At 40.6% G+C, this 10,539-nt stretch overlaps 1 protein-coding gene across 1 annotated transcript; it reads right to left on the reverse strand.

Moving 5' to 3' along the window:
- Nucleotides 1–453: 453 nt before the first annotated feature.
- NHLRC3 (NHL repeat containing 3) lies at nt 454–10,243 on the reverse strand. The gene is made up of 7 exons (XM_068425024.1): nt 10,067–10,243; nt 8,713–8,865; nt 7,297–7,444; nt 6,588–6,788; nt 5,363–5,454; nt 3,682–3,794; nt 454–3,172 (listed from the first exon to the last, which is right to left on the reverse strand). The coding sequence occupies exons 1-7, from the start codon at nt 10,235–10,237 to the stop codon at nt 2,944–2,946; spliced, it is 1,107 nt and encodes a 368-aa protein (XP_068281125.1). The 5' UTR covers nt 10,238–10,243; the 3' UTR covers nt 454–2,943.
- Nucleotides 10,244–10,539: the final 296 nt, after the last annotated feature.

Genomic DNA, 10,539 nt, shown 5'->3' on the forward strand with positions numbered 1-10,539 from the left:
TTCTAACCCATAGAGAAGTCCCTTCTCGATCTTATAAAAACTAAACAGATTGCTTGGTAAATCTTTTCTGGAAATAAAACCTGGTTCTATATTAAGAAGTGTTTTGTTAGCTTGTTTTTAATTTTCCTATTAGTGTCAAAGGCGTATACAGTTTAAATATTTGTTTTAATACTTGGCACTTATGTAACTCACCATCCCATTTTACTAATTACTCAGAGGAAAACATCTGGGAGAAATTTATGTGCCTTTTTTGATACATAAATTAGAATGCATAAGAGATGGGCCACAGAAATAGTAACATATAAAGATAACATGGAATTTTAGATTACATTTGAATGCTGGTATCAGAAATTATTAAATACCTTATTAAAGTGCTGAGGACCCCATATTTAGAAAAGTAATCCATGGCAATGGAATGTATTGATATTAGTACAGAAATAAAGTGTCCAAGCCTTTCATAATGGGAAATTCTCAATTTATTTTATCAAGTTATCCTACTACGCAATTTTTCAGAAATCAGTTTCAAGATGATACATAAGAAAACCTTCAGAGAATTAGCAAGTTAGCGCACAAATAAATCATTTTCTCAGTCTGGTCATAGATGCAGACATAAAAAGGAGTCTAAGCATCTCATACTAGCTAATAACAAGCATCCCTTCTTACCACAGATACCCAAATGCCTAGAGGCAAGGCACATTTTGGCACCACGGCCTACTTCAGTAAAGCCAGACAAAACTGGATGAATGCTCCCTATTTACAGGGGCTGTAAAAGCCCACATAAAAAAAAGTGTTGAGAGCAGATCCATGCAGCAAACTGAAACTTTTAGAAATAACTTATTCGTCAACATCCAAAAATGCACTACGCCTTTACTGAACACAGAAGCACGTTCCCAGAGAGCTTCAAGTTCTGTTTCAAATGGATGTGACAAAGGAAAAATAAATAAGGAGAGGATGTGGTGAGGAAGGATGGATGTGCCTGGACCCCTTACACCACCAAGATATGCTCAAATACAGTTAGTGATATTACAGTAATATTTTTAAAGAGAAATCCACCTGGTGTAGGTGAGAAATAGCTAAATTGCACACACAGAGCAGAGATCCCTGAGCTAGTGGAGACCTAGTTAGAAAATCCACACAACACACTGCAAAGCAATGTGGACCTATCCATCTAGGTCTAGAGGAAGTCCTGCTACTTTTTCAGCTAAGAAATATTGCTTAGTAGCTCCCATTAAAGAGATATGAATGATGGACCATTTTTGCTAGTGTATAACCCTGATGCTCTGGTTCTAAGGCTTGCATAAGGGCAGCCAGGGAAGATCTGCTTTTGTTACTGCGGGTGTAGACAACAACGAAGCATTCGTATTTAGTGCATTAATCTCAAATAGTATTGAAATCAGGCCATCAGGCTTCACAGTTGAGTTACTTTCCACAAAAAATACGAAACTGCTTTTCTGGACAGATTTTCCATCTGCTGACCCACAAATTTGTGATCATAGGTTGAAACCTGCCAAATTAAGATGTATTTGCTTTTGATAACATTCACTGAAGGGGATACTTCCCATCAGAATAATACTATTTCTCATATTCCCTTTCTAAGGAAGCAGAAAAAAATTGCGCCTCTCTCAGCTGGTAATTAGTGTTAAAATAGTCCACACAGTAGAAATAGTGTGTGGAAACAGAAAAAAATCCTCCCAAATGTTTTGAAGAGCTCGTAGATAAATATGGAATGTGGGTCTACAGCTTTACAGAGGTAATCAGTTATTCACTGTCTCATTTCTGCCATGCCACTTTCGCCATCCCATTTTCCTATACCCAGTTCCCTCTATGCTGTAAAGTGAATTAACTTTAAATCTTGTAGCAACATGGAAAGAAAACAGAACCACTCTGGACTGGGAATGGAAAGAGACAGCATTTTTTAAGACAGAGCTTGGAGATATCTGCTAGGATATAGCATAAGAAACTTAAACTCTAGACATCAATGGAGTTGATGAAGTCTAAGTTCTGGATATAAAACAGTTAAAAATCACCAAATCAACACAGATGCACTGCTACTAACTGACAGAGCTTCAATAAAATTGGGAGAAAATCATGCGTCTCCCAGTCCCCAATGCTAATTAAGACTTTCCTAGCAAATTGCAATTTGTTTATCTTGAGGAACTTAAATGCGTTGAACTTCAATATGTTCCACTATGAAATCTTACGGAACAGAAAACTCATGCTGATATAAATCAAATCAGGTTAAGAATTGATGTAGTTAAGAATCAGTACTTGGCTGCTGTGTACATACTTTTAATTTAGTTTGAAGTGCCTGATACCAATTTAACTTAAGCTTATTACAGACTTTACCAGTTTAGCTGAAAGCTTAGGTTTCAGTGCTTATGTCATTAACCACCTAAGGCAGACGCCAGGATCAGCACTGACACCAATATCCAGCAGCATCTTATTCAACATCATAATGTATCCCTATATTCAGTGTTGGGCAGTATCAGCACAATGATTCAAAAAAACAAGTGAAGAAACATTAAAATGAGGTACGCGCCTCCTAGTAAATCATTTATACCCTTCTTTCAGACAGTTCTGACCTTCATTTAACAACACACACAGGCTAAGTAGAGGAGCCCCAAGACGACCCTATACATTTAAGAACAGCAGCTGTGTTTGTAAAGTTTTATATAATAAAATTAAGATGCTTATCAAAGTCATTTTACAATTTCCAGCAACAAAAGCAAAAGCCACCATAGCATTACTAAAATGAGTAACAGCTCAAGAACAAGTACTTCTCCAGGACCGCAGAACAGCTAGGGCAGATTCTTAGCTCTACAGTTCTGGGAGCACAACATTCTGTGCTTGTCTAAGGAAACACAAGCTACAGAAAACTCAAGCAAATGTAGTCGTAGGTCTTGTATGTCACACAGCTCGTGCCACGGCAGTTGTGGGAAACCATCAGCTTAAGGGTACGTATTTTTGTACTTGCTGGGCTCCAATCTCTGCGACATAGACTGCTCCACTCTTCATGTCTACATCCACAAGGTGTGGTTTGGTTTCATCTGCCAGCTGGACTGTGTTGACCATAACACAGTCCCCAATAGAGCCAACCGGTGGTGCTGCCAAGATTGCTAACCGGTTGATATTCAGCTGAGCTACGATCAGGTATTTGTAATTGGGAGTAAATCTGTGAAAGACAAATATATTTTTGAATTATGAACTCCATACGACATCTCATTTTAACATAACCATGCACTTTTAAACAAACAAAGCCTCCTTAACAGTCAAGTTTTTGAAGACTACGACAGACTAAATGCAGTGAAACATTGAGAATTAACTTGTAAGCCTTGCTCTACATTTTGCTGCTCCTTGAGACAGATTATGCCACAGAAAACTCATTCAAGACAATCTCTCTTCCTGTAAAAGCTGCAACAGTAAGGTCAACAACACACAACTACTTTAAAATGAAGTTCCCAATCCTGCACTCAAATCTATAACTGGCTTGTTATAAAGCCAGGATTTCCCTGTCAAGATACAACTGTGCAGATCTTTGCATAAGATTAGGGCCCAGCATTCTATTAGTTAAACTGGTTAACTCCTTATGATTGGTCATTAAACGTCAACATTTTAATTCACCAGTAAGAGTACACCTTATTTATGCAATTGCATGCTTCTAGAAGAACTGTTCAACAATACCTGACAGAATAGGGTCCATCTTCTGAAAAACAGCTGTTCCAAGACCCAAGCCATTCCCCTGTGATTTTATCAAAAACTTGGATTCTTTTGTTATCTCTGTCTGCAACCCATACCTGTTAAGAACAAAAACCATGAGTGTTTACAAATAGAACAAATCAAATGCATTAGTTTCCTACGTGAGCAAAGTATCCTGCAGTAAAAAAGAAGTACACCTTGGAAGAATGTACCTCTACATTCAAAACTAAATAAGCAGACATGACTTCCAGATATAAAACAAAACCACCACATAGTTAACATACGCAAATTATTTTATATTATTTAATAGAGTAATCAGTGCCTTCTCTTCATGTTTATGGCCATGACACAGATATATTTAGTGGGATTTTTTCCCCCCAGTGAGGACTTATTCCCACCTATTTAATGCTAAAGATACAGGTCTGTCACCCACTAACAATATGTTTTTCAACAGCAGTCTCATTTCATGATCCAGGCCCATGACGACTGCATCTGCAAACACTGATACACCTAATACTACTGCAAATATTGAGCAACTTAAATACTAAGAACATTTTCAGCATACTTTGTCTAATCAGTTTTGTGGAGCTTGTCTCTGTTCCACCCTGTGCTAACTGGGTTCACAAACACTGCAAGCTAGCAATAGCACTCGACAGTTCCAGTGAAGTCACTCTTGTATTGCAATCATTGAAATTTTAGCTGTTGAAAATCCGTCAGTCTCACAAGTAAACTTCATGACTTTTCTGGGATATCACCCAAAAGGGAGCAATAAACAAGTTGACCTGAGATCTTTCATCACTATTTTTAAATGAAACACTACTACAGCAATCTCTTAGATTTCTTAGGAATTGACAATTATTTCTAACCCAGGCTGATGATCAACACCATGCTGGCAATAAAATCGTAGCCCATCACAACTGCTGTCTTTGAATATATATACTCACTGTTACCCTTCAACACAAAGTGGCCACGTCCCTCCTCTTCTCCCTCCCACCCTGCCAGTTTTGGCAGAAAATTGATTTTTATATACACTTCTTATTCTGGTTCAGACAGCGACAGATGAATTAGCCCAAACCAGTGATTCAAGATGTTTTAGTCAAGTTATCTTATTTTCCCTGAAACAGATTAAGAGGCAACCACACAATTCCTCTATAAGAGCAGCAGGGCAGAAGCCAGACTACGATTAATGCCTGGCAGAAGTAGACTCTTGAATGCCTTGAGCTGCATGTAGAAAAGGACCGATGTTCACAACCCAGCCAGAGCCTCACTATCATCTTAAGCTTATTTGGAATTTCCAAATATGAAATTAAAGTCCCCTGAAGAAACTTAAGTGCTTGGGTAGATATTTATTACAGAACATAATTCTCCTGTACTCTCACAATGGCAACCTGTTAGAAACTGCAGGAGGAACAGCCTGTTGTTGTACGGACATTGACAATGTAACCGGTCAGAACCCTTGTGTTAACCTTGCAGCCAGCTACATTAGTAGGATCTGCAGTTGTGAAACTTCAGCTTATGACCGCTATCACGCTGAAGACTGTAACCCACATAAAAATGACCCAGATCATAACAGTTCAACTAAAAAGAAATAAAATTTGTTTTGTTCAAATACATGTAAACAAGTCTGCTGGAAGGTGGAAAAAAAAAATCTCCCTTTATTCCTTACCCGTCCAACAGCATCCACTGTTACACTGTGAGGAATCTTGAACTGACCAATGCCAGTCCCATTTGTTCCAGTCAGCCACATCTCTTTGTAATCTAAATAGTAAGCACCATGACAAATAAAAGTTAAAAAATCACCGTAAGAAAACAACAAATAAAATAGCTTTTAGTCATCCCCTTGCAAACTTACTTTGATTAATTTTTAAAAGGCGGAATTTCTAAACCCAGGCTTTTTAAACACAGTACTCCCAATACATAAACTCAAGAAATACTGGAACTACTACAGGGACTACTGGATTGTAATTAGTGGTTTCAGGATTATGGTTACAGAAATGTAGGATACGAAAGCCATAGTCCAAGGCTCTGTTAGGCACATTTAAAAAAAAATAGAAGCAGTTGGCTATGATAATCATTTGTTTACCAAATTAATTTTTTTTACATCTGTTACCTGGCAGTTTTGAGCTTTAACAGTTTACCATTTTGCAAACTAGATACTAGCAAACCAACTGTTTTATGATAGCACAAAGGGGAAACGGTAGCTCCTCCACTTTTCCCCAAATGCAGACATGCACAGACTCCTCACTCACTGCCCTAACCAACACTGACCGTCTAACTGGGGAATATGAGCAAGCTAATTAGAATCACAGAATAATTTAAGCATAAAAGAAGTCCAAACACCACTGGGTCCAACTTACTTCTCAAAGCAGGACTAGCCTTGATAACAAATCCAACTCTGAAGTTAGGTCAGGTCGCTCATAACTCGTGAAGTTTTGAGCACCTCCAAGAGTGGAGACTGCACACCCTCTCTGGGCAAACTATTCACTGATCACCCTCACTGGGAATCTTTTTCACCAAAAATCAAACTGGAATTTTCCCCTCTTGCATCTTTTGCTCAGTGTTCCTTGTTCTTCACTGTGCATCTCCAAGAACAGTATGGCTCTGTCTTCTCTGTACCCTCCCCATTCCTGACTTGAAGACAGTGATAAGAATCCTCCTTAGCCTTCTCTCTTGAAGACTGAACAAATTCATTCTCTCAGCCTCTTGTCATGAATGATTAGGAAATTTCTGCTGAAGTGACAAGCAGTAAAACAGGACCTGATATAACAAAGCCTTCAAACTAATGTTAAATGACAGCTCTGCCTAGTCCTTGCTTAAAAGTACTCTCAAGCTGTGTTATTTAAAATTCAATTTTCAATGGGAAACTACTGCAGAAGTTGATTTTTCCATACCGTCGGATAGTTTGAGCAATCTGTTATTCATTCCTCCGTCTCCATCCACAACATAGACATCTCCACTTTCCTCTACAAAGATCTCTGCTGGCTGATCAAATTGTAGGGGAATCAAACTCGAACCAGCATTACCTGGTGTGCCCAAGATCTGCATAAGTTTACCTGAAGGGCTATACTGTTTCACGGTGTGCCCATATTTCCCTGAATTAAGAAAAAAAAAAGTGCAAAGACATCTTAACAAAACAAAATGTAAGTATTACAACTGATTACAAAGACCAAAAAAGCAAATCCCCTGATACTCACAGGTTATATTAATAATTCAAACAGATAAAATTCTATAGTGACAATATGACTGTGGGTTAGTAAATCCATAGGCTACAACAATATTCACCCATTGTATTAGGGCCACCAAACCTAGGACAGAAGATAAGTCTACCCAGAAGATTTTTTCTTTCCCTGATACTTCTCCTGGGAAAAAACAAACCAAAACAAAAAAACTTGCTTATTAAGTTCAGAAACTATAAGCAGACACACAGCACAACTCAGAGTATTTTGTGCAGCACCTGAGAAGTTTGTTCACAGCAAAAGAAGCACAGATCTGTCTCAGAATTGTTTGAAACACTTAAATAAATGAGTTGTTTAAAGTAATATCTGCAATATTAACATTTTCTTCCCCACCTAATACTTCTCATATCACCACCATGCATACCTGTTCCAACATCTGTGATCCATACTGAACTATCTGTTGCTGTGTTCAATACAAAGATACCATGAGGCATTTCAACTGTATTATTCCAGGAGTAAAGAAAATAGCCTTCCTCTGAGAACACAAGTACCTTTGGTACATTATCTCCCCTCTGAAAAGGCAAAAAAGGGTCTGTTAAGAAAACATATTAAGCAAATTATCATATTTTTAAAAAATTCCTCTTTGTAAGATTTTTGCAACATTTCATGAATCCTGAGAGTCTCCTCAGACTGTCTGCTAGATCTCATTTTTTCCAGCTAGAAGAGAGATAAGGGTCTAAGTTTAGCATGCAAAAACTTCCTTTATTTCTGAGCTTTCAGCTGAAATCACGTAGAGTCAAATCTTCAGAGCAGCCAAGCTCCTGCAGCTATCGTGGTCTTCATTTTCAATCATGTTTTGTGGGGTTCCCACGGGACAATGGTGGGAACGAGGTACTGAACGAGCTATGTCCAGGCATGTCCAGGGGGTGGTAATGGGGTGGTAATGAACTAGCCAATCATAATAAAGAACAAGGACTTTGGCTATGAGAAAAATAAGATATGGGGAAGTTGAAAAATAAGAAAGAATGCTGCACCTGCAAGATATAGCTTTTTAGCATAAGCCAATCAGAACTAATATAGAGGTGTGTGAACAAAGCATACTAACCAATCATAATAGAAATGACATGTACACAGAGTGTGTACAAAAACAGAATAGTATAAATGTACCCTCAGATACGTAAATAAATGAGATCTGCTTAACGATCATATTGGTCTGCGTGCGGTGTCTCCGTGCCCTCTCGCGAACACAGACAATGTTTTTATGTTCTTGCTGAAAAATATGCCAAGCATAACACAGGCATGAAAAACTGTAACTGTACTTATTAGCTGCATGGCACTGAAGTACTCATACTGGGCTTTATAATTAAATCCCACCACTTTCCATGGAGAAAATGTCTTATCCGTGACCTAGAGATACCAATGCATGGAACTGGGTAAAGCAAATAAATGAACTCCAAATACTGTAACTGGCTGAAAGAGCTGCGTGGTTTTGATTCCACGGGACAAGCTGAGAGAGCAGAAAGGGACTAGTCAGTTGTCCCAGAAACAGATTTTACCTTACAGATAGAGAAGAAGCGACTGTAACTCTTAAGTTGGATCATGCATTCGTATCACAGAAATGTAATGCTTTTAAAAGCACAAGCAAGTACTGTCCCAGAACTGCTTTAAAAAAAAAAAAAAGGATATAGCAGAGTTATCTATACTTATATTTTCACTAATTTTGATACAATAATTATTCATGTATATATACACACACACACATCTCTTAATCTAAATCAGACACTTTAAAGGTAAAAATACACTAGGTTAACAAGGAGAGAAATATAGTATTCTCACTCACTTGTCCCACATAGACCAAACCATGAAGAGAGTCAACAGCAACACAAAATGTTTGGCCAGTGAAGTATTCTGGAATTTTAGGCCAGCCTATGTCCAGCTTGTACATCTGTTGCTGTCCCTTCCAAGGAGGGGAGTAATCAAATGCTTTCAAAACCTGAAAATACAAAAATAAGCGTTATTTTTTTTAACTACTACTACAAATCCATTAGTAGTTAAATTCCATGATGATGGGATCAAAAGAACCAGCAGTAGGTAGTAACTTTGTACTGAAGCATCGTGAATTGATACGTTCAATTTAAATTAAGAAGATAGATAAACAGAAATAGGCTCATAGCTAGGGTTTTGGACTGCAAATGGGAGAATTCTGACAAACTGGAAATTAGCTAATGAAGTCCTTTGGATTGGGGAGCTCTGGAATTAGAAGGCAAAAAACACAGCCCGAAATTTCTTACATCAAAGTTGCTATTACTACCTGCAAAGCACACACCAAAATGAGGGAAATAGTAGAGAAGGATTCAAATGCAACAGAATCAATAACCACTTCAGGAAGATAAGAAATTAAGAAAAAGAATCAGAATAAAGGGAAAACACAGGTCAAGAAAGAAAACTACATCTTCGAAATAGGGAAGTGTAAGTCACCAGGAACAGCAAAGCTCAAGTCGATGCATACATTTTAAAGGACAATGGAAAAAAATAATCTTTCACCTTTTTTATTCTATTTTTCCATCAGAAGAATGGAAAGCTAAGCACAGCTATGCTGCGGCAAGTACTGGATGGAGAGCTAAGCACTGCAACGAAGATCAGGCTAGAACTAAGAAGTAACAAGTGGCGATCCTGAAGGGCCAGGGCCACTTAATATTTCTGTTAACTGCCTTGCCAGAAGTAGGGGTCAGTTGATGACACAGAACTACAAACAGCTTAAGAAAGACCAGACTATTATAAAGGAAAACCAAGAGGAATTAAGCAGGGAGAAAATCCGACAGTAAGCAGTGCAACTGTTCACCCAGGGATAATTATCAAGTTTTTCCTCGTTTAAGCAGAGCGTATTGCTTGGAAACCCCTAAGAACCACCCAGCGTACGCACTTCTCTCAGAAATCCAAAGGATTCTGTGACTCGGAAGGGCTGTAAAGCGGCAGCACGAAGCCTCCGCCTACAACGACATAAGCCAGAAGCGGCGCGGGAAGGTATCAGAACGAAGCAGGTCCCCGAGGGCCTGCCCGCACCCCCAGTCTCCGGCGGGTCCCCGCACAGACCGGGGACAGGCGGGCACTGCAGCCGCACCACGGCCCCGGCCCCGCCGCCCCCAGGAGCGCTCCCCCTCCCTGCCTTTGGGCTTAGCACAAAGCTCCCGCACCTCGCCCTCTCCCTCCGGCCGCCGCCCACCTGCGAGCCCCCGAGCAGGGCCAGCATGGCCAGCAGGGCCAGCAGCGCGCCGGCCATCGCTAGCCACAGCCCCGGCGGCCGCTTCCGCCTCATGGAGGCCGGGGCGGGGAGGGGCTGCCGCGCGGGCGGGCCGCGTTGCCATGGCAGTCACGTGACCGACACCCTCCCACCCCCCGCCACCGCGTGGTGCAGGAGAGGGAGGGGCCTCGTTCCCCCGCGCAGCGTTTCCCAGCACCGGGCTGCCCGCTACCGTGCCGTCTCCGAACCGAGCGGCGGCGGCGCGGAGCCAGGCCAGAGAGGGCGCAGCGGCGCCTCGCGGAAGGGCTCAGCGTTTCGGCGCGACGCCCGGGAGCTGGAAGAGGGGCGAGTCTCTCTCGACTTCCCGCCACTTCTGCTCAGGCATCGTTTTTGGCGACCGGCATGGGCAGGGGCCCTCGCGTCCGC

The sequence above is a fragment of the Nyctibius grandis genome, chromosome 2, assembly GCF_013368605.1.
Source record: "Nyctibius grandis isolate bNycGra1 chromosome 2, bNycGra1.pri, whole genome shotgun sequence".
Lineage (NCBI taxonomy): Eukaryota > Metazoa > Chordata > Aves > Nyctibiiformes > Nyctibiidae > Nyctibius > Nyctibius grandis.

Bases quoted from the DNA above. Each gene is read 5' to 3' on its own strand.
- NHLRC3 (XM_068425024.1), bottom strand. From the start codon at position 10,237: ATGGCAACGCGGCCCGCCCGCGCGGCAGCCCCTCCCCGCCCCGGCCTC. The intron at 6,789-7,296 runs GTATGCATGGTG...TTCTTAATTCAG, and splicing joins GATCACAGATGTTGGAACAG to GGAAATATGGGCACACCGTG. The intron at 3,173-3,681 runs GTATTGTTGAAC...TGTCTTTCACAG, and splicing joins GATGGACCCTATTCTGTCAG to ATTTACTCCCAATTACAAAT.